The sequence below is a fragment of the Pongo pygmaeus genome, chromosome 1 (assembly GCF_028885625.2).
Source record: "Pongo pygmaeus isolate AG05252 chromosome 1, NHGRI_mPonPyg2-v2.0_pri, whole genome shotgun sequence".
NCBI classification, from domain to species: domain Eukaryota; kingdom Metazoa; phylum Chordata; class Mammalia; order Primates; family Hominidae; genus Pongo; species Pongo pygmaeus.
Window position 1 is genome coordinate 209,723,998 of NC_072373.2, and position 26,429 is coordinate 209,750,426.

A 26,429-nucleotide genomic window follows, 5' to 3' on the forward strand; every position below is an offset into this window, starting at 1 on the left:
AACATGTTTCTTATATTAGATCAATCATTTATTTTGGCTACTAAAGCTAATGTGAATTTTCAATTTATTCTTTATATCTGATATGAATTGCATTAACTAATGTTGAAAATCAGTCATTTGCACTGAAGAACCTATTGTATGCAGGGTATGAGGGGGTGGTAGTGGTTGTACCTACTCTCAAGAAATGGAATGAAATAGAATAAAATGAACTTACTAGACAACAGTAAACATCAATTAGTCCACTTTCAAGTTCTTTGGAAGTTTCTTTTTACACTTACAAAAAGATACAGTCTATTATTACTAATTAAGAATTATTATTGTGCTGTCAAGAATGTTTATGGAATGTCAGTTTACCTTTGATATTCTAAAACTGCCCTCTCTTCAGTTTTTGAGTGGTTCCAATTTATATTAATTAACATTTCTGAAACTTAGCAAAAAGAAGGTAGTTTGTTTTTTATTTTATGTTTGCACATATATGTTTGGCTCTTAATATGTGAATAGGTTATATAGTTCTTTTCATTAAGGAGTTTTAAAAAATTAATAGTTAAAAAGAATGTAATTATATCTACACCATGAAGTACTACTTAAACATTTAGAACAAGAATGAAGTGGGTATGTTTATTGACTTGGAAAGATCTCTAATGTTTTGATAAGTGGAGAGGAAAACATGTCATTGAATATTTATTATTGTGTTGTTGCTATTATTTTTACACATTTGTAAGTGTATAGAAAGGTTTGTAATAATGTGCTTCAGAGTATTAATCATTTTGCCATAGGGAATGGAGTGGGATTTGAAGGATAAAGAGGGCACTACTTTTTCTTTTTTTTTAAACAAAAATCATGTTTATACATTATTGTAGCAATTAGAGAAACTAAGCATCAAACTTTTTTTTCTCACAGTCTTAGTTGCCACTGCCTGATATGCAAATTGGCAATAATTCTATTCTGATTCAATCACTAGATGCAAATGGTTTTCCACAGTGGCCTTAAAATTTTCCCAGATTATTGAAAAATAATATTGTATTAGCAGTAATAAGTTGTGGCTTGCCGTTTTCCTTTGTGGTCTTAAATTTATTTTTCCAAAGTTTTAATATAGGACAGTTAGCTGAGTTCAAGTCTTGCATTACTTTGAAAGATCATCTTTGACTGAATTATATAATGATTTATAAGATAACCGCGATTGAGTATATTTCATTTCCCTATTCTTCCTGTGCTCACCTTTTGCTTAGAACACACACAAAAAATCTCATTCTTACCCATGATTAGCTCATCCTCTTTTCTTTCGACAAACCTCACAGTCAGTGTCATCAAATATTTGTGAAATCCAGATGCTGCTGCTGCTTTCCCGCCCCCTCCTCCCCGCTGGTAAAAATTCCTACGAGTTAGACTCAGTCTTTTTTCTGTTTTGCCTTTCTTTCTAAATAGAGAACAGCCTTTCCTGTTGTGACAGTCTAAAATGTGTTTGAAGTTACTTTTCTGTGTTGTCCTAAGTACAAAATAACTGAAAGATCCTCTGGCCTCTTGGAGCTTGCTTTTCCAGGGGCCTAAACATTGGAGATGTTGTAGAGCTTTTAAGAATATTGAGATAAACTTAATTTAGAAAACATACATTGAAAGAGAGCTATATGCAAGGTTTTGTGCCTGGTAACGTGAGAAAGCAGTGGTGGACACTATGATCTTTGTCTTTAAGAGTGCTCATTTTACCAGGCAAGATGGTGATACGTTGTTTTAAGTACATGTGGGAACGTGAGGAAGAGACATTAATGATTATGTAAATGAGAACAAAAATATGTAAATAAGTAATATATTTACTGGTATAGTTTTTCTGGATTCTCATTAAGCAAAAGTACTTGGAGGAGTGAAGCATGGTTAAACACAGAAAGATGGTATCTAGATGAACTCTAAGAAGCCATAAAATGTGGATGGGCAGCAAGTTTGGACTGCATCTTACAAGATACTGGAATGAGCGTACATACATCAGTTAAAGCCTTTGAGGTGGAGGATAAGGTTAGAGCTACATAGTGTAATGAGCCATGAAATAGATACAAAAATTGACCAAACCTAGGCAGAGGAGTTAACTGGTGAAAAACTCAACAGAATAGTTTATACAGGTGGAGCATCTCTAATCAAAACATTCAAAATCTGATGTTCTAAAACCTGAAACTTTTTGTGTACCAGCATTATTCTCAAAGGAGATGCTCAATGGAGCAGTTCAGATTTTGGATTTTCAGATTGGGGGTGCTGAACTGGTAAGTATAATGCAGGTGTTCCAAAATCTGAAATCTGAAACATTTCTGGTTCCAAATTTTTCAGATAGGGATACTCAACCTGTAGAATATTTTCTTTATTACTATAAAGTAACACTAACTGTGTAACAGTTACTTTTCTAAGCATTTTATGTGTATTAACTCAATCCTCATGACAACTGTATGAGGTAGGTATAATTACATTCCCCATTGTTAGTTGGCAAATAGTCACAGAGGTGACTTATCCTGCCCAAAGTTATCCAGGTAGTGTGTGGTAGAGGTTGGATTTGAACTTCAGTGGATCTTTTAACATTTATTGAGTGATTACAGTGTCCCAGACACTGTGCTAAATGCTTTACATTCATGATATTGTTTAATACTTACGACAACCTTTATTTACAACAAAGGAAAATGGGACTTGGAGACATGTAATTTGAATACAGGTTTGTTTGAGTCTACAAGTTCATGTGAAGTATTCTGTTTTTGTTTTTGTTTTTGTTTTTTTTAAAGACAGAGTTTCATTCTGTCACCCAGACTGGAGTACAGGTGCAGTGGTACGATCTTGGCTCACTGCAACCTCCGCCTCCTAGGTTCAAGCGATACTCATGCCTCAGCCTCCCGAGTAGCTGGGATTACAAGTGCCTTTGCCCGGCTAATTTTTTGTATTTTTAGTAGAGACAGGGTTTCACCATGTTGGCCAGGCTGGTCTTGAACTCCTGACCTCAGGTGATACACCCGCCTCGGCCTCCCAAAGTGCTGGGATTATAGGCATGAGCCACTGTGCCTGGACCCTTCTTTTTGTGAAGATCACAAGTAAGGTCAAAAGCAATACTCAATTTTTGGGGGATTAGGACCCTTTTGAAAATCTGATGAAAGGTATGAATCTACTTTGCAGAACAATAAACATACAAACATAGGGGTTTTCTTTTTTTATTTTATTTTTTATTTATTTATTTTTTTTTTGAGATGGCGTCTCGCTCTGTCACTCAGGCTGGAGTGCAGTGGCGCGCCTGGCCTCTTTTTTTATTTTTTAACTGCAGTTTTAAGAGAGTTCAATAACTCTCACTGATAAGATTCCTTATTCTAGTCTAGACAGATTTTCCCCTTGCAGGGGTGCTGTGTTGCACTTTGACCCTGATTACTACGATTTGGAAATAGCTCAACTTCGACTTTACAGTATATTAAATGGAGAGGTATCTTATTAAGATTTTATTTACCCTTCTATTTTGAAGTATTTTCTTAAAAAGCATTTATACGTGTGGTATTCAGTTGTATTCTGGTTATTAAAAATTTTATGTCTTTTTCTACCCATCATGGTATCTGCTTGCTGATTAATGACATTTATGAAAGTTAGGATTCCTTGTTGTTAATATTTAATGTGAATTTGCTCATTAAATGTTAAATCAGATACCTTGTTAAAATATTATTTAATAAAAGCCAGACGTGGTGGCTCATGCCTGTAATCCTAGCACTTTAGGAGGCTCTGGCGGGCAGATCACGTGAGGTTGGGAGTTCGAGACCAGCCTGGCCAACATGGTGAAAACCCATCTCTACTAAAAATACAAAAATTAGCCAGGCATGGTGGTGGGCGCCTGTAATCCCAGCTGTTCGGGAGGCTGAGGCAGGAGAGTCCCTTAAACAGAAGCAGAGGTTGCAGTGAGCCAAGATCATGCCATTGCAATCCACCCTAGGTGACAAGAATGAAACTCCTTCTCAAAAAAAAAAAAAAAAAGAAAAAAATTATTTAATATGTATTTACTTGATTACTTTTCTTCAAAAGAAGGATTAACCTTAAAGATACAACGGTGTGTTATTTTGTTAAATGCCAGTTATAAATGTCTTTTGAATTTCTGGGATAAGAAAACAGTAGAAATAATAATAAAGTTCTTTAATGTTTGAAAACTGAAAATGTGTTTCTTTGAACTGTGGGATATTCCCTTCACAGCAATTTTACAAAGTATATGTACTGTTTTTAAAAATAAAACAACTGATCTGGACCACATTTAACTAAAATGAGTCATAGGAAATTAGATTTTAATAACTAGTTGTGTGGTAAATGGAGTTTTAATTATTTTAAGGAGAAAGAAACAAAGACCATTAGTATCTCCAGGCATGGATTTATTATTGGCATGAATAGAAAGATCAGTTTTTACTGTAAACTTTGATAGACACTGTAGCATTTAACTTCAACTTTATACAGTTCCCTTTTTATCTTTTAAAGCACATCTGGCTGTCAGGGGAATTCTGTAGGCAAGAAATTGTGAAGGATTAGAAACTGTTCTTTGTGCATTTAAACTGTCATTGTGTGGTTGCTTAATTGCCATATAGAATGCAGAATACTAGATTAGAAAGGTGTTTAGTTTCTTTAGCTGTTACAGATCCCAAAGAACTTTTGACTATGTTAATTTCTTATGGCTATAACATTTCTATGTTAATTTTTTTCATATCTAATGTAAAATCAATGGTATATTTTTATTCTTTGTTCAAAAATCATTTGTTTAGTAACTTTATTTTTTTAAATGTTTTTATATTTTTTACCTTTTTTTTTCCTCCAGGAGTGGACTGAGTCTGATGAGGCTGCAGGACCTGGCCCCTCATCCCTCCCCCTCCCCCCATAACTTTTAAAAAAATTCAGAAAAATCAATTAGGATGAGGTGTCAAGTATTTAGTTATTTGTTATTATTAATTTTCTTTTGAGACAGAGTCTCGCTCTGTTGCCCAGTGGTATGATCATGGCTCACTGCACCCTTGACCTCTTGGGCTCAGTTGGCCCTCTCCCACTTTAGCCTCTTGAGTAGCCACAACCTCCGGCTAATTTTTGTATTTTTATTAGAGACAGAGTTTTGCCATGTTTCCTAGGCTGGTCAAGTATTTATTTTAAACTTGCTTAAAGGATTAGACTTTGCAAACCACACCTTTAGGTTTATTGTATCACCCTCACCCCCATTTGTATAAATGAAAATCAAGCAGGAATCATTTCAACCCAAAACTGTCTTACACTTACTGGCTTAATATTAGGATTTTAAACCAACAGTTTAAATATTTGTAAATAATTAAACACAAAGAGCTACCATTTTAGGACACTTTTTATATACTAAGCATTATGATAAATGTTATCTTAATATGTTGAATAAATCAGCATAAGTCCTTACTTCTCACTTTTACAGAAGAGGAAACTAAACTTAAGTAATTTGCTTATATAGTTTCTGTGTAGTAGAGCCAGAATTCAAACTTGGGTCTCTGACACCAAAACCCACGCTCATTTTTTTCTTTTTTTCTTCCCCCCACCCCCACCCCACCACTGTTTTTTTTTAAGATAGAGTTTCAGTCTGTCTCCCAGGCTGGAGTGCAGTAGCATGATCATAGCTTGCTGCAACTTATGCGCTTAATCCTCCCATCCCAGCCTCCCTAGAGCTAGGACTACAAGTGCACACCACCATACCTAATTTTTTTTTTTTTTTGTAGAAACAACCCTGTGCCCTTTTATTGATGCTGTTTAGCTTACTTGGATACCTTGAATCTGTTTACTTTCTGTTTATGTTCCTTCTTTCAAGTTTGTGTTTGGAAAGTGATAATTCGTGACTCAGCCTCAGAATGGGGGCATATATTACACATCTTATATGATTTGGATCTGTGTCAGAGGAACTTAATATTGTGGTTTTGATAATATAATTGAATTTATGCTTATAGTTGAATACTAAAATCTGAGATTTATTAATACCTTGGAATTAAAATAGAATTCACTTACCTTGGATCAGTTAAATAACTAGTTGATTAGCAACTGACTAAAGATCAACAGGAAAACAGTAAAGCATTAGTTTTAAAAAATTAAGTTGTAAGTTGGTAAATGACTAATTCCATTGCAGTCACTGAATGTATATCAGTAATCTCCAGACTCGCATACAACCTTGTCCTGGTGGAAAGCTCTGACTGTGGGTTTTGAACATAAGAAAGAGAATGTGAGTGTCTGTTAAAAGCCATCACTCCTCAGAAGGTCAGTTGTCAAGTGTTCCTGCTTCTGACCACAGGGACAGCAATTGGCCTGTAATATATGTATTCCTTGAAAAAGTAAGGAGTTAATTTGTTATGCTTATGTAGACTGTTACTACTTTTGTGTAGTTTTACTAAATGATTGGATTTAATAGAATAGACAAACCGTACCACTCTCTTTTTTTTTTTTTTTTATTCAAGACAGTCATTCCTAACTGATCAAGGTTTTGCTATTGAACTGGGAAAGGACCTTGGAATCATAATACAGTTCTACATGATTCTATTAGCAGTGAAAGAAATAAAAATCTTTTTACTATCTTGGCTTCCTCCCTTTAGGCTGTAAAGCAGCCATGGCTACCTGATGTCTTCATGAGTTGATATTCTAGATAATTTTACCCTCAAATAGCCGTATAATAGTAAGATTTGGCTGAGTTAGTAGCAGAGAAAATATTTATACTTAAACATCTGAGTGGCCACTTGTCTGCAAGTACTGTGATAAGTACTCATTAAATCCTGTTCCTGTCCACAAGGATTGCAAGGACGCAAACAGATGATAAGAATCAGTGATCACTCACTGATTGCGTCCTTGCAGTCTCTGGGTGGCTGCAGGGCACAAAGGATAGCATGAACCTCGCCATCCTCAACTACATCATTGGCTTAAGCAGGATTTTATAAGACAGTTTGGATACCTCACTGCCAAGTTCCAAATAGCAGATTTTGCTCACTATAAAATTAATGTGTCTGCTAGAAAAATGGAAACAGAAAAGTATGACAGGAGGCTGGGCATGGTGGCTCATGCCTGTAATCCCAGCACTTTGGGAGGCTGAGGCAGGTGAATCACCTGAGGTCAGGTCAGGAGTTGCAGACCAGCCTGGCCAAGGTGGCGAAACCCCATCTGTAATAAAAATACCAAAAAAAAAAAAAATTAGCTTTGTGTGATGGCATGCGCCTGTAATCCCAGCTACTTGGGAGGCTGAGGCAGGAGAATTGCTTGAACCCGGGAGGCGGAGGTTGCAGTGAGCCAAGATTGCACCACTGCACTCCAGTCTGGTCAACAGAGTGAGACTCCGTCCCCCCCAACCCCCACCTCCAAAATGAAAAGTATGACAGGAAAAACATGATCCATGATGTTGTTAACAAAAGACTCACACCACCCATTTTAACATGATCCTTCAAGTTGTTTTGCTGTGCATTTAAAAAAAAAGTTATTAGTGCACCACAAATTTCTGTCCTGCTTTCTTTACTTAAAATTATACCATAAGCAACTTCTCATTTTTAAAACACATTTTTCTAAATATATATTTTAAGAATGTATTTACTTGTTCTCTAATGAGTTAGTACTTTTTACTCTTAACAGTGTTCAAACAACTGTCACATAGTTTCTTGGCATCCATTAGTTTTCTATTTTTTTTAATTCTCTCTCAGCAGAATCAATATTCTTTTCAAAATACTGCCTCTAACTTTTGATCTGAACCCTTGTTGTTCTCAAAGTGTAAGTCAGGTGCCACCAAACCCTTCCAGATTCTTCTCAGACCTGGTGACTTGATTTTTCAGCAGTACTTTAAATACATCTCCTATTAGCCGGGCGTCATAGCATGTGCCTGTAGTCCCAGCTATTCAGGAAGCTGAGGTGAGAGGATTGATTGAGCTTGGGAGGTGGAGGCTCCGGTGAGTTGTGATTGTGCCACTGCATTCTAGCTTGGGTGTCAAAGTGAGACTCAGCCTCAAAAAAATTAAAAAAATAAATATATATTCTATGGTATTTATCACATAACTCATTTATGATGACAGTAGGTGAAATTAGGAATCATATCAAACTGGTTTGGATTGCTATGTGGTATCCCTCCTATCCTTTATATTCTGTCCCAGCATCAGCAGACCCATTATTTAAAAAATATATATATCGGCTGGGCACGGTGGCTTACGCCTGTAATCCTAGCACTTTGGGAGGCCAAGGTGGGCGGATCATCTGAGGTCAGGAGTTCAAGACCAGCCTGGCTGACATGGTAAAACCCCATTTCTACTAAAAATAGAAAAAATTAGCCAGGCGTGGTGGCGTGCGCCTGTAATCCCAGCTACTTGGGAGGCTGAGGCAGGAGAATCGCTTGAACCCGGGAGGCGGAGGTTGCAGTGAGCCAAGATCGCACCATTGCACTCCAGCTTGGGCAACAAGAGTAAAACTCCATCTCAAAAAATATATATATATCTATATCTGTATCTATATCTATATCTATGGTTATATCTACTGCTTACGTCTTCTCTGTGGTGCTAGATCCATATCAATTCTGAGACTACTGACATTGGTTTGATTGTTCCTTAGTCACCTTTTGCCTATATTTTGAAATTCTGAGATTCTGACTTTGATTTAATTTTAGTTTAGGATATTACTGATTTATTCTCTGATGATCTTGTTTATTTTCTTTTAGAATTACAAGCAGAGGCTAGGAGTAGTGGCTCATGCCTGTAATCCCAGTACTTCGGGAGGCTGAGGTGGAAGGATCACTTGAGCCCAGGAGTTTGAAGCCAGCCTGGGCAACATAGTGAGGCCCTGTCTCTCCAAAAAATAAAACAAATTAGCCCAGTGTAGTGGCACACACATGTAGTTTTAACTACTTGGGAGGCTGAAACGAGAGGATTGCTTGAGCCCTGGAGTTTGAGGTTGCAGTGGGCTATGATTGCACTACTGTGCTTCAGCCTGAGTGACAGAGCAAGACCCTGCCTCAGAAACAAACAAAAAGCAAACAGAGAGACCGGGCGTGGTGGCTCACGCCTGTAATCTCAGCACTTTGGGAGTCCAAGGTGGATGGATCACTTGAGGTCAGGTGTTTGAGACCAGCCTGGCCAACATGGTGAAATCTTGTCTCTATTAAAAATACAAAAATTAGCCAGGCATGGTGGCATGTGCCTGTAGTCCTGGCTACTTGGGAGGCTAAGGCAGGAGAATTGCTTGAACCCGGGAAGTGAAGGTTGCAGTGAGCCGAGATCGCGCCACTCTACTGCAGCCTGGGTGACAGAGTGAGACTCTGTCTCAAAAAAAAAAAAAAAAAAAAAAACCAAGCAGAGAAATAAACCATATTGATTACATAATGAGAGTGAGCACAACCTTGAGTATGTAACAATTGACATTGACAAAATTGATCTAGAAATAAATTTTAGCTCTGCCTTTTGCCATCTTCCTCTCATAAGTTTCAGACTTTTTCATCTGAAATTTGCTAGTTTCGATAATTAGCTTAGATGCTATGTGGAATGTTGGTAATGAACCTACCTCTAGATTTATTTGCTTGGCCCTGACTGCTCTCCTGAGCTTAGATTCATATATTCAACACACTACTTATTATTTCCATTTGAGTCTCTGATAGGCATCTAAAACTACTTGTGATTATCCCTTTCCCTTTGTCTATTCTGCCTCTAATCCTGTCTCACAGTAATACAGGTTGAACAGATCCAAAAATATACAGTGCTTCACAATCTGAACGTTTTGGAGTGCCAACATTATGCTCAAGGAAAATGATGATTAGAGCATTTGGATTTTGGATTTTTGGATTAGGGCTGCTGAAGTGGTACAGTGCATATATTCAAAAATTTAAAAAAAACTGAAATACTTCTGGTACCAAGCATTTTGGATTAGGAATACTTTCCCTTCTTCCCACCTAATCTTTCAAGCCATAAACTTAAAATCCATCCCTGATATCCATAATCTATCACTTTCAAGTATACTATGTAATTTACTTAAGTATTATGGCTGTTAGTATTTCAACTAGACTGTAAACTCCAGGAATGCAGGGATTTTAGTCTCTTTTACTGATGTATTCCATGCAGCTAGTACAATGCTTGGTATAAAGTTCTCAATAAATATATGTTAAATGAATGAATGAATCAATCAGTCTACATTCCTTTCTGTCCCACCTGCTCAAACAAATTATCTTGTTACTACTGTGTTCTAAGCCACCATTAGTTGTGGCCAAGACGATTGCAGTAGCTTTTTTTTTTTTCTCTTAAGAGACAGGATCTTGCTATGTTGACCAGGCTGTGATGCAGTGGTTTTTCACAGGCATGATCATGGTGCCTTACAGCGCCAAACTGTTGGGCCTCTTGCTTTACACTTCCAAGTAGCTGGGACTACAGATGTGAGCCACTGCGGCCTGGCATGATAGCTTTTAACTAATCTCTGCTTCTATTCTTGTACTCTTCAGTTCTTATTCTTACAATGCAACCAAAATGATCTTTGGAAAACATTTGATCTTTTCACACTCCTGCTTAAAACTTCAGTAGGTTCCCAGTCATGTTAGAATAAAACCCTAAGTCCTTACCATGCCAACAAGGACTTAAATATGTGTTGTTTTAAGCTGTTAAGTTTGTGATTTGTCTCTTGATTAATTCAGATAACTGATAAATTACCTGGCCACATCAGTGATACCCTATTATATTCACTGGCACCCCTCATTCTTCAGAGGAGGGAATTATTCAGGGTGTGTACACCAAGTACAGGAATACTGAGAGCCATCTTAGATTTGAGTCCACCCTGGTTGGATGCGGTGACGCACGCCTCTAATTTCAGCACTTTGGAGGGCCAAGGCGGGCGGACCCCTTGAGCCCAGAAAAACTTAAGATCAGCCTGGGCACCATGGCGAAATCTTGTCTCTACAAAAAATAAAAAATTAGCCGGGCGTGGTAGTGCGTGCCTGTAGTCCCAGCTACTCAGGAGGCTGAAGTGGGAGGATCACTTGAGCCTGGGAGGTAGGTGGAACCTGCAGTGAGCTGAGATCGGGCCACTATACACCTGCATAGGTGATACAGACCCTGTCTCAATAAAAAGAGTTTGCCCTGTGGCCCTCAAGGATTCACATAGGGTCCACTTTCGTTAACCTTTGATACCTAGACATTTTTGGAAGTGCTTCTTTCTTATTCGTTTATTTTTTCATTTGTTAGCTTTGTTACTGACCCTCCAATTTTAACATTTTCTTGTTTCTATTGAATAGTTACTAAATAAGAAAAGCAACCCTCAGAATTAAACCCAGTGCTGACAAAGTCCATAGTAGAACATATACGGTGTGTGTTTGCTTGAGTTTTTAAGTATTACTTGAATCATATAAAATTACCTTTTCTTTTTTAAGGTTAAAATATACTTGAATATCTGTAAATATGGAATGTCATGTAATTCAACCTATTAAGTATAGGTAAGAGTAGAGCAAGGAGGAATGCCATTTTCTTTTTCTTCCTCTTTTTTTCTTGGTGGTTGGGGATTGGCAATGATATTAACAGAATTCAAATAGTGTCATGTATAAGTAAAACTTCCGTCCTTGTATCCACTGTAGTGCTCCTTTTAGTTGAGCAGACCAGCTTTTATTTAGTTCTCAATATCTGTAGATTTGGGGAAATAAATGACCTGAAGGAAGAACTAGGATGATACAAAATATTAATGAAGGGAAAAAGACTACTTATCTATTCTGCTGCTTGAGGAGCATAAAGTATAGAAATTACCCACTTAAGAAAAGCTTTGGGATCTTTCAAAACTACCCAGAATTGAACTTTGTTATTTCTGTGTATGAATTGCAGCTGCTGAAATGTTTTTAGATGACCTCACTAACTAAATTTTATCTTGGGATTTAGAAAATAAGGGATGTCACACATATAAACCATGTGCCTTTTACCTTTATATGAATCATTTGTTGCTGAAAAATTAATTTACCTGATAGGAGTCCTGGAGTTTCCTGTTATTCTTTTAGTAACTGATTAATTACTATACTTTTTAAAGCAGTATGTTTTCATTCATATTATATAAAATATATAGAATAAAAACATAGTGGTTTGTGTGTGTGTTATATTTAACAATATATCTATTCAGTCAATGCCTGTTTGTGTAGAATCCAGTCACAAGTCTATATCTGAGTATTTATAGAAAGTTTGGCCAGGTGTGGTGGCTCATACCTATAATCCTGGCACTTTGGGAAGCAGAGGTAGGAGGATCACTTGAGTTTCAGAGTTTGAGACCAGCCTGGGCAACACAGTGAGAACTTGTTTCTACAAAAAAAAAAAAAAAAAAAAAAAAGAAGAGGAAAAATTACTGGGCATGGTGGCATGTGCGTGTAGTCCCAGCTACTGTGGAGGCTGAGGTGGGTGGATCACTTAAGCCTGGAAGATGGAGGCTGCAATGAGCTGTGATCACACAAATGCACCCCAGCCTGGGCAACACAGTGAGACCTGATTTCATAAAGTTAAAAAGCAAGTTTATATTTGATGATGATCATGAGATACCCCTAGAGCCATATCCACACTCTGGCTGCCTGTGTTTTAATATACCAATATATGGTTTATTTGGCTTGTAGTGTGTATGGGAAGTCAGGACAATTTCATGCAGAAAGCCTTATTTTTGGTTACTCTTGAAAATTTTGAAGAAGTAGCACTGCTTATTTGGAATTCCTGCATGCCAGTACTTGACTACAGGAGAGTATCTCAGTATCTGCTGCCCTCTGGGGAGTGGCCATTCTCTATCGTTTTCCATAGTCCCTAATCTCTGTTGTTTACATCTGGCCAGTTTTTTCCCATTTTGTTTCCTCCAGGGGGTATTTCTCTTGCTCTGGAGTCATGTAAGAATGATCATATTAAGGAAACTTTGTTTTCCATATTTTATTTATTATTTGAAAATTGTGGTTTATGTATGATAGCTCTTAATTGGCCAGAATATAATCAAATCCAATAAGTTAGTGCTAGATAAATAAACTTTATACCTAATGACTAATCCTAATTTGCACGATCTTTATGGTCTACCTTAAATTTTTAAAAAACTCTTGTCAAGTTAATATTGGTCACCAACCACCAAATATCATTAATTTTATAGGAGATTATTTTTTGGTGGAAATCTTGAATGAAAATTCACTAGCTACCTGAAGTTTCCACTGAGTCAAGATTTTAGAGCTTTTCTTTCTTGCAGCAGTATTTCTTTTTAAATTTTCTTTCTTCTATGCAGAGTAACAGTATAATACCAATGTAAGTGATATTTTATCACAGGTGTTAGTAGTTTGCTTGTTTTCATCTTTAATCTTGTTTTTGAGGTAGGTGGTGTGGAAGAGGATTAAAATACCCATTCATAAAAGTACATAAAACTTAAAGGTAGAGTTTAACAAATAATTTTAAGGCAAAAGAAAAGTTTTACACCAGCTTTAAAAAAATTACATGCCCTTTCTGTCATAATTTCCTCTCTCCCCAGAAATAATACTATCTGCCTTTTAAAAGTCATTTTCCTTCTTCTCTTTATAGTGTTGCTAAACATGTATACCTCTATTGACTAATATGGTCAAGTTTTGCCAGTTTTGGATATTTGGATAAATGGAATCATACTTTATATATTCTTCTTAATCTTTTACTCAGTACCATTTATGAGGGTCATCTAAATTGTGTTATGGTAGTTTTTTATTCTGTTTCTGTATAGGAAAATTTTCAGTGTATGAAAATTTCATTATTGATCAGTTCTGTTAATGAGCAGTTGGGTTGTTTCCAATTTTTGGTTATTAAAACAATACAACTATGAACATTTTTGTTCATGTACCCTGGTGCACGTTTTCATTGTTTTCAACCAGATGTATACCTAGGAGTAGAATGGCTGGGTCATAGGGCATGACTGTTTCCAAGCTTACCAGCTAATGCCAAATTGCTTCCCAAAGTGGTTGTCCCAGTTTACATTTCTACCAGCAAGAGAATGAGAATTTTGGAAGCCCCACATTGTTACCAGTGCAAAAATATAATACCTATAAGAAACAACGTTTCTTGGGCATATTTTCTTTTAAACGCAATAAGCAGTACACACAAACATATATTGCACTACAAGAAATGGTTGATGTATTTTGCTTAGGATTAATATTATAGAAAAGACAACAGTCTGTTTAGCTTTGGAGGTAGTTAAGTAGTTGCTGTTATCAGCTGTTCTACACCTCTGCTCCCTCCCAGCCTTCATAGTTGAGAAGGTAGCAATATCTTTCAAATAAGGGGAAAACGTACCTGTTTTCTTTTATGAGAACTTGTTGCTGCTACCTTTAAAGAAGATGGATTTCAACAGTATGACCTGAAATTGAACAGTTTACCAAGAGAGAAGAACCCTTAGCTAGATAGTAGAAGATTCCGTAATCATTAATTTAGGAATATTTTGCAAGAGGTATTTAAATTTTAGTGTAAATTTGATTTTTATCTATGACAATTTTATTAGCCTTTGTGCCATTTCTTTGGGATAGGATTGTGCTATTTCTGTTCTCTATAATTTCTAGTTAAAGATGGTATACCTTTTTCCCTGGCAGAGACATTAAGCCCTGTAACAAATACACTAAAAGCAAATATGGAATGCCTAATGCAGTGTGACATATGTAATAGAGGATCTTATTTGAATTGAATAGAGCACAGTGAAGCTGAGAGATTTTTATTATATGTAACAGCCTGTTTCTAGGAGGAATTTCTTAGAAATTCTAGTTCTTCTATTATTTTGATATAGACTTATTTTCTTTGGCCTCCTTTTATCAGTAGACATCCCCAAATTTAGGAGGAAGTGCCCTTTTAGAATATCTGATACCAAAGGATTACCAGTTTGGCAGAACTATTGAGAGTTGCAAAGGATGCATACCATAGGGATATACCCATGAAAGTTGTTTTTCATTGGTGTTTCCTTTAAGGAAGCTTTTTATGTAGAAAGAACAGCACTTTTGGCTTTGGCACAATGCTTTTTTCTCTTTCTCTCAAATATTTGTGTTTTATGGGGCAATATAATAGTTTTCTGACAAACCAATTGGTACTAATTTTATGTGTAATAATTTAAATTGTTCTTTCAGTATTCTTTAGTATATGTCAGTACCTCTTTACAGTTCTGTAAGAAACATAGCTTACAATCTTTACAGCTCTGCAGATGTATTTTTCCTTTATTATTCCTAATTATTTCATATATTTCTATTGATACTAGTGTACAGGTTTATATTTTTTATGTATTTAGTTCAGTTATGTTACTTCATTTTCCCATTGGTTGCTATTTCTACCTGTTTTTGCCATCATGTGAAATGCTGCTGGATATATCTTTAAGTTCCTAATTTTTGAGGTGAGATTTTCTTTAGGGTATGTACTCTAAAGTGAAATAATTTTGGGGTGATGGTTTTGAAGCACTTGGTGACACATTGCCCTGTAATCCTGGGAAGATAGTAAAGTAACCCATTCACAGTATTTTATCTATGTCCTGTTTCCTTAGATCCCTGCCAATAATTGGGGCAAAGATTTTATTTTAACTTACTTTTGTTAGTTTAATTGATAAACATACAATGTATTTTAATATTTTTTATCAATAGTATTTAAAAACTTTACTATGACTTAATTGTCATGGGCAAATTTGGTATTTAATTTTTATCAGAATAAATCAGAAAACTGGTCTAAGATAGATTTTATATAGTTAACTTGTTTGCTCTCTTTTTATTTTCACTTTATTTCACTGTATAGAATTTTTCCCATGTTAAAATGTGTATTCATATTGAGGTTTTACTTTAGCAAAATATCAAAATAATTAATTCTAAAACATGGGAAATAATATAAATTCGTAAGCTTTGTTGGTAAGAAATTTACTTATAAGAGTGCTTCATTTCTGGTTATTAATTTTCTAAAGTAGATGTTTAAATAGCAATCCAACTTTTCTCCTTTGAAAAATTTCCTTGGTGAGATTTATATATGCTGTTACATTTCATGGTAAACTTTATGCCCTTATAAATGTAATAGTCACTCAAAATTGGAAACAAAATTTTCCCAAGAAAATCATAATCAAAGTTATTTAAAAAACAAGGATGAAACTAGATACAATTATTTTAAGTGTTAATCTTTGGTCATATTGTAGCATCATTTATGTGTCTTTTAACTTGTAAGCTTTTGGTTCTAGTTAGTTCTGTGTGAGTCCATTTGATTTCAGTATTGGGATCAGGTAGCTGATCCTGAAGATGTTTATATCTGTTTAGAGAGTTATAAGTGATTTGAAGGTTAGAGTACCAGGGACTAGATTTTCTTCAGACCTTTTGACTGAGTGAATTCCAGGCCATTTTCCTTTTTCTCTGAGCGGAGTTTTTAACTTTATGATAAAATTCAGAAGACCTATGAACTGAAAATAGAGAATATGTCTAATGATGAATTGTAGCATTTCTTTGCATTATGAATATAAACAACAATTGCCATTAGTTATTATTTTTAACGCACCACTGAAGAATATATATTACTATGTCAGGAATTTGTTTTAATATTTTTATACCTGTATTTCAATATAGATCATTTGTTGTCATAATCCTATGTGTTTTATGCACTTAATAACACGATTCTGAGAAGTCTGTATTTTATGCTAGATTGGCAAAGGATTTGTGTTCCTCTCAAATTTAAGAACTATTGCTTAAGGAGAATGGCTTCTTTCATTTTAGCAGAGGACAGAACTGCCCATAATTCATGAAAGTTTGCAAAACCATCAGTGTTAAGTCTGCATTAGACTATAAGAGGGAAGAGCTGGCTAGGATTGATTGGTAGACACTTCACTAGGGGTCTGAGTAAAGTGGTTTCATATCTGTCATGGGCTGATGAGCAATTTATTGCCTGCAAAAAATGGAGAAAATGAAATTTTTGGTTACATAAAAACATGCTGATTATTTTTCAGTTGTATAAATTTGTGATTATTGTATTATATTAGAAAATATAAATGAGAAAATAAATACCTATAATGCTTTCTGTTAAGATTTTGGTGTATCTCCTTACAGATCTTTAAAAATATTACATATACATGTTTTTAGATGTATGTGTGTGTATTATATGCATACGTTAACAAATATGTGTATAGAAATATTCCTACACATGTGTATGTATATGTATATTTAGATGTCCTTTTTAAAAATTTTTTTGTATTTAAAGAGATAGGGTCTTCCTCTGTCACCCAGGTTGTATAGTACAGTGGTGTGATCATAGCTCACCGTAAGCCTTGAACTCCTGGGCCCAAGCAGTCCTTCTGCCTCAGCTTCCCGAGTAGCTGTGTCTACAGGTGGATGCCACCATGCCTAGCTAATGAAAAAAAATTTTTTTTTAAAAATAGGGATGAAGTCTTGCTGTGTTGCACAGGCTGGTCTGAAACTTCTGTTCTTAAGCAGTCTTCCTGTGTTGGCCTCCCAAAGTGCTGGGATTACAGGCATAAGCCACAGCATCTGGCTAGATATATGGTTTTAAAGACAAAAATGAGATTATGTCGTATAAGTAACTTGCCATTTTTGGAGTTTAGATTTATTGAGATGTAGTTTAGTAAAATTCACCCTTTTTAGTGTATGCATCCGTAAGTCTTGACAAGCAGAGACATTCAGTTCTCACTATAAGCATGATACAGAATAGTTCTGTCACCCTCAAAAATCTCCTTGTTCCTCTTCTGTAGTCATCTCCCTCCTCTTTCAACCATTTATTTCTTTTCTGTTCCTTTTACAAAATGGTATCATACAATTTGTAGTTTCAAGTATTGTTTCTTTCCTGTAGCATGTGTTTTCCTTTATGATTTTTGGTTTTGAGATCATGCTTCAAGAATCTTTTATCAAATATGAGAATATTCATGTATATATTTTTAAAGAATTCTATTTTAAGTGTTTGTTCAGTCTGGTGCTTATTTTAATGTAAGTTGTGAGGTAGGAAATCCAATTAAAAATCAGATAGTTCAGCTGTATTTATTAAGATTGATTTACTAATATAATGTTCTTACTAAATATTGATTTCCTCACAGGTAACACAGGTAGCAAGACAGCCGGGAACCCCTACCCCATCCCCTTATTCAGCACATGAAATAAACAAGGGGCATCCAAATCTTGCGGCAACGCCCCCGGGACATGCATCGTCCCCTGGACTCTCTCAAGTAAGATAAACCTTTTTTAAAAAAATAAGAAATGTCCTTGTAAAAGCATCATTTTTGTTTTTCTAAAGAGACTCCTAAGCAGTAACATAAAACATTACTTGTATAGTAATTTCTAGTTTGTCTTTGGCTCTTTTCAGACTTAACCATTCATAAAGATGGCTACTAACAAATTTCACACATTTCATTTTGGAGTCATTAAAAATTAACTGTCAGTGATATTTAGTTTTCATTTTCATTGTTTAAGAAGTTAGAGTTTTATTCTAAAGTTTACTGAAAAGCCCCCCACAAAGGACTGATTTGCTTTTCCATGCTTAATCTGCTGCTCTCTTCCACCCCTTTTGGGTGAAGCATTAATGGTTATTTTCTACTTATGTGAAAACTTGGTGTCTTCCCCTCTTGAGTAGCATCAGTGGGATTTTTTGTTTGTTGGTTTGATTGTTTTCTAAGTCGATTATTGTAATTTGATAGGCTTAAGTTTTTGTTGAACTGTTAAAAGAATTGTGAACCCCTTAGTGTATTGCTACTTAATAGTAACAACAGACATTCAGATACTGTTTAAGGAGGATGTTCCTATGTGTTCCTTGCACTTAAGCTGTTTGCAAAGATATATTGTTTAGCTTGCACCGAACTACTGTTGCAAGCCTGCTTGGATTTCCTTGTGGTTAAAAGTTGGCTAGAGTTATAAAGTCCCTTGCAGAATGTCGACTGAGTCAAGCCAATAACGTTGACCTAACTGTGTGAGATTATCAGTATTTACATGTAAGAGCTACTCTTTTGATAATGAAAATCATTTTTATAACATTATTTGTGATTTTAGCCTCCATATTTTAGGCCTTTTAGAGCTTGAATAATAGGAGAGATCAGGAATTACTAAAAATAATGCTAAAGGTGGTGATTATAAGTTAGGGGCTGATTTTATTTTTTATTCTTCATTATTTTTTAGAGACAATTTTTATTCCTTCTTTGTTATTTTTTTAGAGACAGGGTCTTGCTCCGTGGCCCAGGCTGGAGTACAGTGGCGTGATCATAGCTCACTGTAACCTCTAACTCCTGGGCTCAAGTGATCTTCATGCCTCAGCTTCCCAGTTAGCTGAGACCACAGGCTCATGCCACCATGCCCGGCTAAATTTTTTTTTTTTGGTTAAATTTTTTGTAGAGATGGGGTCTTGCTATGTTGCTCAGATTGGCCTTGATCTCCTGGCCATGTGCTGATTAATTATATTTTAGACTATAGAATGTTTGGAAAAGGAATGTACAGTTTGCCAAACCGTGACAGAAATAGCCCTATTAATGAATATATAAATACATTTGTCAAGAACTTAGTGCTATACCTAAACTTAGTCTAAATCATTCCTATATAATTTTGAGTTTTAAACATTGAAAACAAAACAAAATGAGCTCCTGATTGTTTAAATGAGGTTCTTGTGTTGGGTTTCTTAGACTGAACACAACCTCTCAACTTTACTATGAAGGTGTATTAATCTGAGTCTAATCAGGAGAGAAAAACTATGCACTCTCAAGAATATAAGATATAAACAGCAAATGCTTACCTTAGGGCTGAGTAGAGGCTCAGATAGGGAGCCTTTCTCTGTAGGGTTGAGCCAAAGGCTGTGGTAGAAGAGCCACTGTGGTACTGTTCAGAACTTGCTGAAACTCTTTGTTCTGGAACTTGCTGGAAATGTGCACTATGAAGTATTGGGGAAAGCTTTCTTCTCCAGCACCAATCTCTTATAGCCAAGAGCTGATGCAGTGCACACTGGCTAAAAGGCTCCTTACCGCATGTCTATTTCCCACAGACAACTCAAAACATTAGATCTACTGGATCAGAAGTCCCAAGTGGTAGAGCAGCTTGCACTGCCCATCCCAAATTTGCTGTAGAACCTTCATATATTGTGTTCCTTACTCAAAATTGGAAACTTCCTAGGTGACTCTGTAGTCGGTTAAGGTGGCACATTCAGATGTAGTATATATGTTGTCTCTACATCCAAAAAAGGCCTACCAAACCTACCTCTTATTTTTTTGTGGTAGTTTTAGGTGAGAGACTGCTACCCCTACCCTGGGCTAAGATCTTGACCTTGTTGGAGAGGGCATGGTGTGGCTTTCTGAATGGGAGTGGTGCCATTTCAGTGGAACTTACACTGAAAATCCACCCTTAGAACTCGTGAGAATTCTGCCCTCTAGGGTGCCGAGGGAAAGCTGTTCGCAGGGAGGTTTCTTAGAAAAGCCACTTTGCTGTGTGTCTTCCTGAGGGAATACGGATAGCTCTTGGCTGCTGGGTACTGTTGCTTGCTGTGCACTGAAGCAGAAATCTTGCTCTGATGAAGCTATGTCCATGAGGGGAGCATGTCACTAGAGAAGCCATCTTTTAGAGAAGCTATCTGGGCTGCAGGAGCAACCAGGAACCAGGGAGCAAAACCCTTTCCTCCTACATATCTCTAGAGCCTTCTACTGACAAAACTTAATGTTGTGTCAGCTGAAATGTTAAAATATTTATAGAGCTTAGATCCATTTTCTTATTACAGGCAAACAGGGTGAATTTTGATATGAAAGACAAGCAGTTGATAACTGGCATGTAAGGGAAATAGCTTAGTTTTCCATTTGAAATTCTTACTGTTTAAGTTGTGATTTGACCCAAGCAGTTGGCCCAAAGGACTTAAGTTTTCTGAAAGTTAGGCTGCTCGCAAATGCATAGTTTGCATTTAAGAAAAGATGGTCTCCTAGCATCTCACTTGTTGAATCCTCAAGTGCTGTTCTATATGCCATTTTACCAGGCGCCTTTAGAAACCAGAGTACATGAATACCAGGGAGAATGGCCACCAAATATTGTGTTGCATTCTTTTGTGGTCTGTTTTGCCACCATTTTGCCTAATCTGATGAATGAACCCAGTAAATCACACCTGGTTCAATGCCCCTTTTTCCCCTCCATCCTTTCAGACAGAGGGAAGCTTCTATGGATTCGTCTGTCTCCTAGCAATGTGTTAACATTTGTTGATATGGTGAGGAAGTTTTTCTAAACTAGCATACCTAGAAAAATGAAGAGTTCCTTGGGAAACTCAAGTTTTTTTTTAGGTTTCACAGTTGAAACAGTTTGTAGGGGCAGATGCAAAGCTTCCCTTCTGCCCACTCTGAGGGTTTGCTGAAATGACTGATGATAGATTAATAGGAGAAAAAGGCATACAGATTTATCAATGTGCATGGACACATGAGAGTCCTACACATACGAAACACAAAGAAGGGAGAGATGGTTGAGGCTTGAGTACCCTCTTCATAGGGAAGAGGGAAGCAGGGTGGGGAATGGCCTATCGGAAATTTTAGAGGGGAAGTAAATGGTTTTTAGGTGAAATGAATGAGTCCAAATTACAGTAGTCTGAGACAAAGTTCCTCTGAGCTCCTGGGAGGTGGCGGGAAGGTGAGGAATGAGACTTCAGCGTGAACAAAGGTTGTCTTATTATGAATGTTAAATCTCCTAGAGAATCTCTTAAGAGTTACCCTCAGAAGTAAAATGAAAAGTCTGTCTTGATGTGGTCATGGCTTTAGTCTCTTCTCTTTTCCGTGATTAATCTTTTGTGATTATTTGATGAGCTTCCATGGGAGGGTGGTCTTAAGACAATTGTGTTTCTTTTGGAAAGACATTTTCTTAGTCATATCTCTGTGCCCCACCAAGTTCATGGATGGTAATGGAAAGAAGAGCCTTCAAAATAGAGGGGAAAGGATTATAGGCTTGAAGTCAAACCATAGGTTCTAGGGCTGGCTTTGTTACTTTCTGGTTATATGATATTGGGTAAATTATTTAATATCTCTGGAACTTCGTTTCTTCAGCTGTTATATAGGGGGAAATTAGAATTCTGCTGCCCTGTAAGAGCGTTGTTATGATGATTGTGTAAATTCCTGCCTCAGAACAGGATTTCCTAAATTTAGTAAGTTGCATTTATTATTTGTATTCCTGCCAGACTTCGTTCTCCTCAAGATTTATACATATATATATGCATGTGTGTGTGTGCATGTATCCTTGCCTGCTAATTCTTTTATTTGGCTACCTGTCGAGATTTCGTGTGAAACTTAGAAGCTATCTCCAAGAGTTTGAAATGTCTTCCATGTCTTTGCCTTTTCTGATGTTTGGATAAAAGTAGGATATTAGGCTTGGTTATTTTCTGTTGGCGGTAATTTATTTTATTCTTCTATACAAAACAGATTCAGTCAACTGAGGATAAGATCAAAGAAACTATTTTTTAGCTACATGTCCTTTTTGATGTGACAGTCTCCCCTTCTTCTGTGAATTAAATCTTTTTGTCCAAAGTAACTACCTATGTCTGTGACTCAATGTTTGACACTCAATCTACTAAGGTCTAAGTGAAAGAAGCTAAGCTGAAGAAAAGTGAACTTCATAACTTTGAAACATGAAAGAGGGAAAATGAAGAATATTGTTTCCAACCTCCTCTGCAATCTCATTACCTGCTTCTTTCTCTTTGTTAAGACAGGATTTTACACATCCACAGGTGCTTCACCACACCTGTGTATGTGCCAAGTTTTAAGGCTTAATGTGCATTTCCCTTTTTTACATGAGCTGTAGTTCTTTCTAGCTTTGTCCTCTCTGGAGATTTTGTTTAATTAGTCAAGGACTTTAGACTATGACATTTCAGACAATGGTAAATTGGTGAGACAGTCTTTATAGGCATAGATTCTTTTCAGTTTCCCTGAAATGGCAACACTTTTGAACAATCTTGAAACCCAGCATGTCTGTTCTCTGGGAAGAGTAAATAGTTTGGAATTTAAAAGTATCCTTTGGTGGCAGATTGCAAAGTAAATCTCCCTGGGGAAGTGCACTCTCTAGGGAGTCAGGAGAAGAGACTCTCTAATTTAGAGTTCCAACCCTCCTACCACTGTTTCATAGTTTAACCTTTGGAAGTTCCTATTAATGTCCAGTTTTCTTCTTTGTGAATGAGCAGCTTTTGTTAGATGAGATCAGAATTTTCTTTAAGACTTCCATGGGTTTTGGACACTAACTTGAAAGTAGCCAGTTGTTGTTATGGAAAATTATAAAACTATTTTAGATTTAAAATTACCCAAACTTTGCCTTGTTTCATTGTTTTTTTTTTTAAGAGAAGTTTGAATTATTTAAAATTACTTCTCAAGAAAAGTAAAAACAAAAGAGACTCCTACTTATTGCTTAATTGGTGATGCAGATTTGCTTTAACTTAGTTAATTTTCACGAAGTAGCAATTACAAAACAGACCAAACTGGCGCTGACTAACTAGGATCAAAATCTAGGTCTTTTCTTTTTTCTCTTGGCATCATTATCTAGACTTCTAGGCTTTTGGAGCTATATTCACAGTAATTAAGTGAGAAGACATGCTCAAAATGATGCCAAAGAAGTGAGGTAATAGGTGTTATCTGCCTGCTGTTTCTGGATTTCATTTGGCTGTCTGTTTTTTTCTGGGAGAGGAACTCCTTCTATAGCATATAATATATAGTAGCTGAGATAGTGATGGTATATGATCCACTGGTTAGATTCTTTATTGTCTCTGGAAATACTAAGCAGAGTTCTTCACTGAGGAGTATTGCTTGATCGTGATGCTTATTGTTACACCACAATTTTCATCATTAGTAAAGGATGAGTTTCAAATGATGGATGGTCCCAACGCCCATTTTTGCTTTATCCAGCTTCCGGGAATCTTGTTTTATTTACTAAGGAGAATTTCTCTGTGTTGTCTCATAATTGTTCATTGACTGACTGCTCCAGCCTTTGTAAGCTGTTTTTTTATTTATTTTTTATTTTTAGAGACAAGGCCTCACTCTGTCACCCAGGCTGGAGTGCAGCAGTGTGATCATAGCTCACCGCAGCCTTGACCCCCTGGACTCAAGCAGTTCTTCAGGTAGCTGGGACTGTATGCGAGCTCCATGATGACTGACTAATTTTTTAAGTTTTTGCAGAGATGGGACTTGCTTTGTTGCCAAGGCAGGTTTTGTTTCTAAATCCTGGCCTCATACAGTCCTCCAGCCTCAGCCTCACAAAGTAGTGGGATTATAGGCTTGAGCCATGGTGCGCTTCTGAGACCCTGTCTCTACAAAAGATGTAAAAAATACTAGCTAGGTGTGATGGCACACACTTGTAGTCCCAGCTACTTGGGAGGCTGAGGTGAGAGGATCGCTTGAGACTGGGGTGTTGAGGCTGCAGTGAGCTGGGATCACACAATTACACTCCAGCCTGGGCGGCCCATGGTGCCCTTCTGAGACCCTGTCTCTACAAAAGATGTAAAAAATACTAGCTAGGTGTGATGGCACACACTTGTAGTCCCAGCTACTTGGGAGGCTGAGGTGAGAGGACTGCTTGAGACTGGGGTATTGAGGCTGCAGTGAGCTGGGATCACACAATTACACTCCAGCCTGGGCGGCAGAGTGAGACCCTGTCTCAAAGGAAAAAAAAAAACCGAATGAAGTTGAAAAGTGATTTTTCCTTACTGCGTATGCTTTTTTTTCTTTTTGTTACCTTTTGTGAAGAATATAAATTCTGAGTTTGATGCATACTTGTTAACCATGATAACATAGAGGAAGCTGTGAAAGTTTGCTTTAAGAAAACATCACATTTCATTGTTGAAATAGATGAGTATTGAATTTAATTTAAAAAAAGCAAAATTTATAGTTTTTACACTCCCCATGGCCCCCACTTTGAAACACATCATGTCCATCTAAGGCAGTATTTGAGGTGAGCTTACCAGGATTCTTTAGCATATCACAAATATAAATATGAATATTTTATAGGCCTTTGTAACTTACTTTTAAATTAATGACATTTGCAAAGGCATGTTATTTGTAAAGTGTTTAATGACAATATTTGTTGACATTTTTAACAAAAAGTAGATTTTTAAGAACTTACACATACTATCAACTTAAAAAAACAAAATGGAGGATTTGTCCCCAAGGGGACCAACTCAGTGCAGTCAGTACTGCAGGTGTCCAAACCCACACCAAGTCCCCATGTACCATGAATGCAGCTTCCAAAGAATCATGGTAGGCTTCTCTAATTGTTGAGATTTATTTTAATGTGATACTTGATTGGAAGAGTGTTCAGCTCTTTTGGTCATTTTTTGTTTTTATTTAAAAAATTAGTTGCAACCATATTTATAAAGCAACCTTGACCAAATGTTTTTCTAATAGGTGTTTCATCTCTCTCTCTCTCTCTCTTTCCATCCTTCCTTTTTTTTTTTTTTTTTTTTTTTTGCCAAGGTTTTACTCTGTCACCCATAACTGGAGTGCAGTGTGTTTTCTGTTCACTGCAGTCTCCACCTCCCAGGCTCAAACTGTCCTCCTGCCTTAGCCTCCTGAGAGTAGCTGGGACTAACTGACTTTTTGTATTTTTTTGTAGAAACTGGGTTTCCTCATGTTGCTCAGGCTGGTCTCGAACTCCTGAGTTCAAGCAGCCCGCCTGCCTTGGCCTCCCAGAGTGCTAGGATTACAGGTGTGAGCCACCGTGCCTGGCCTAGGTGTTTAATCTTTTATGCAGTCCTGTAACTTACCTTGAAATGTGCCTAAAGCAGCTTTTATATGTTTGGTTATGCTTCTCTTTGTATTGCCTGTAGCCGAAAAAAATTCCATTTATTTTCTTTTGACATTTCTGTGCTTAGTTTTTAAATGTTGCTGCAAGAGTGATGGTTAAGTACAATTATTTTTCAGACTTCTCACCCTAAGTTTTACATTCTGTTTGGCAAATTCACATGGCTAGAACCCACAGTTTATCTAAGTATTAATTCAGCACTATTACAGCAAGCTAAAGAATTTTGTAAGAACCAAACTGATTGTGATTTTGTAAGCATTTCTTTACTTCTGTTTTATGTAGGCTCAGTCTTTTGTTGATGATGTTCATTTTCACTTAAATCCTGTCAGAGGAAAAAGGTTTAGGATTTTGTCTTTTACATTTGAACAGCTGTTTCTTTTGGATGCATCCTGGGAGATTCTTGTTTATTTCTCTGGCTACCTCTCATCTGTTTTAAGATGTCCCGAAAAACTCTGTCAGCATTTTTCTTGCCAGTTTACCTCTTGGGAATATCACACTTCATTTATTTCCCATAGATTTGGGGGAGAAACTCACTTTAGTGCCACTAATTTATTTTTTATCTGGTTGTGACATTCAGATTTTTAGATTTTTATGGTTCTGAAAATTGCTAATTCAGTTCAGCTGCAGAGATTAGCATGTGTCAGTAAATTTTAGGATGAGAAATAGAACAGGTAAGTTTTAAGAATAATGAAGAAATTGTGCAGTTTGACTCTTCAATTTAAAGTGCTTGTGATAGTTCCTGCAAAAATGTATATGTGATTCA

General features: G+C 36.5%; 1 protein-coding gene across 32 annotated transcripts in view; it reads left to right on the forward strand.

Moving 5' to 3' along the window:
• EIF4G3 (eukaryotic translation initiation factor 4 gamma 3) overlaps nucleotides 1-26,429 on the forward strand; it is a 361,242-nt gene that overhangs the window by 108,888 nt on the left and 225,925 nt on the right. For 28 of the 32 annotated variants that reach the window (XM_054502694.2, XM_054502727.2, XM_063667500.1 and 25 more), the window contains exon 3: nucleotides 17,986-18,114. The exons of 3 other annotated variants lie outside the window; for them this stretch is intronic. In XM_054502694.2, coding sequence (XP_054358669.1) covers nucleotides 17,986-18,114 — 129 coding nt within the window. Of the gene's footprint in view, nucleotides 1-17,985; nucleotides 18,115-23,915; nucleotides 23,988-26,429 lie in introns of those variants that run through there. One more of the 32 variants, XM_063667522.1, reaches the window with a different exon arrangement.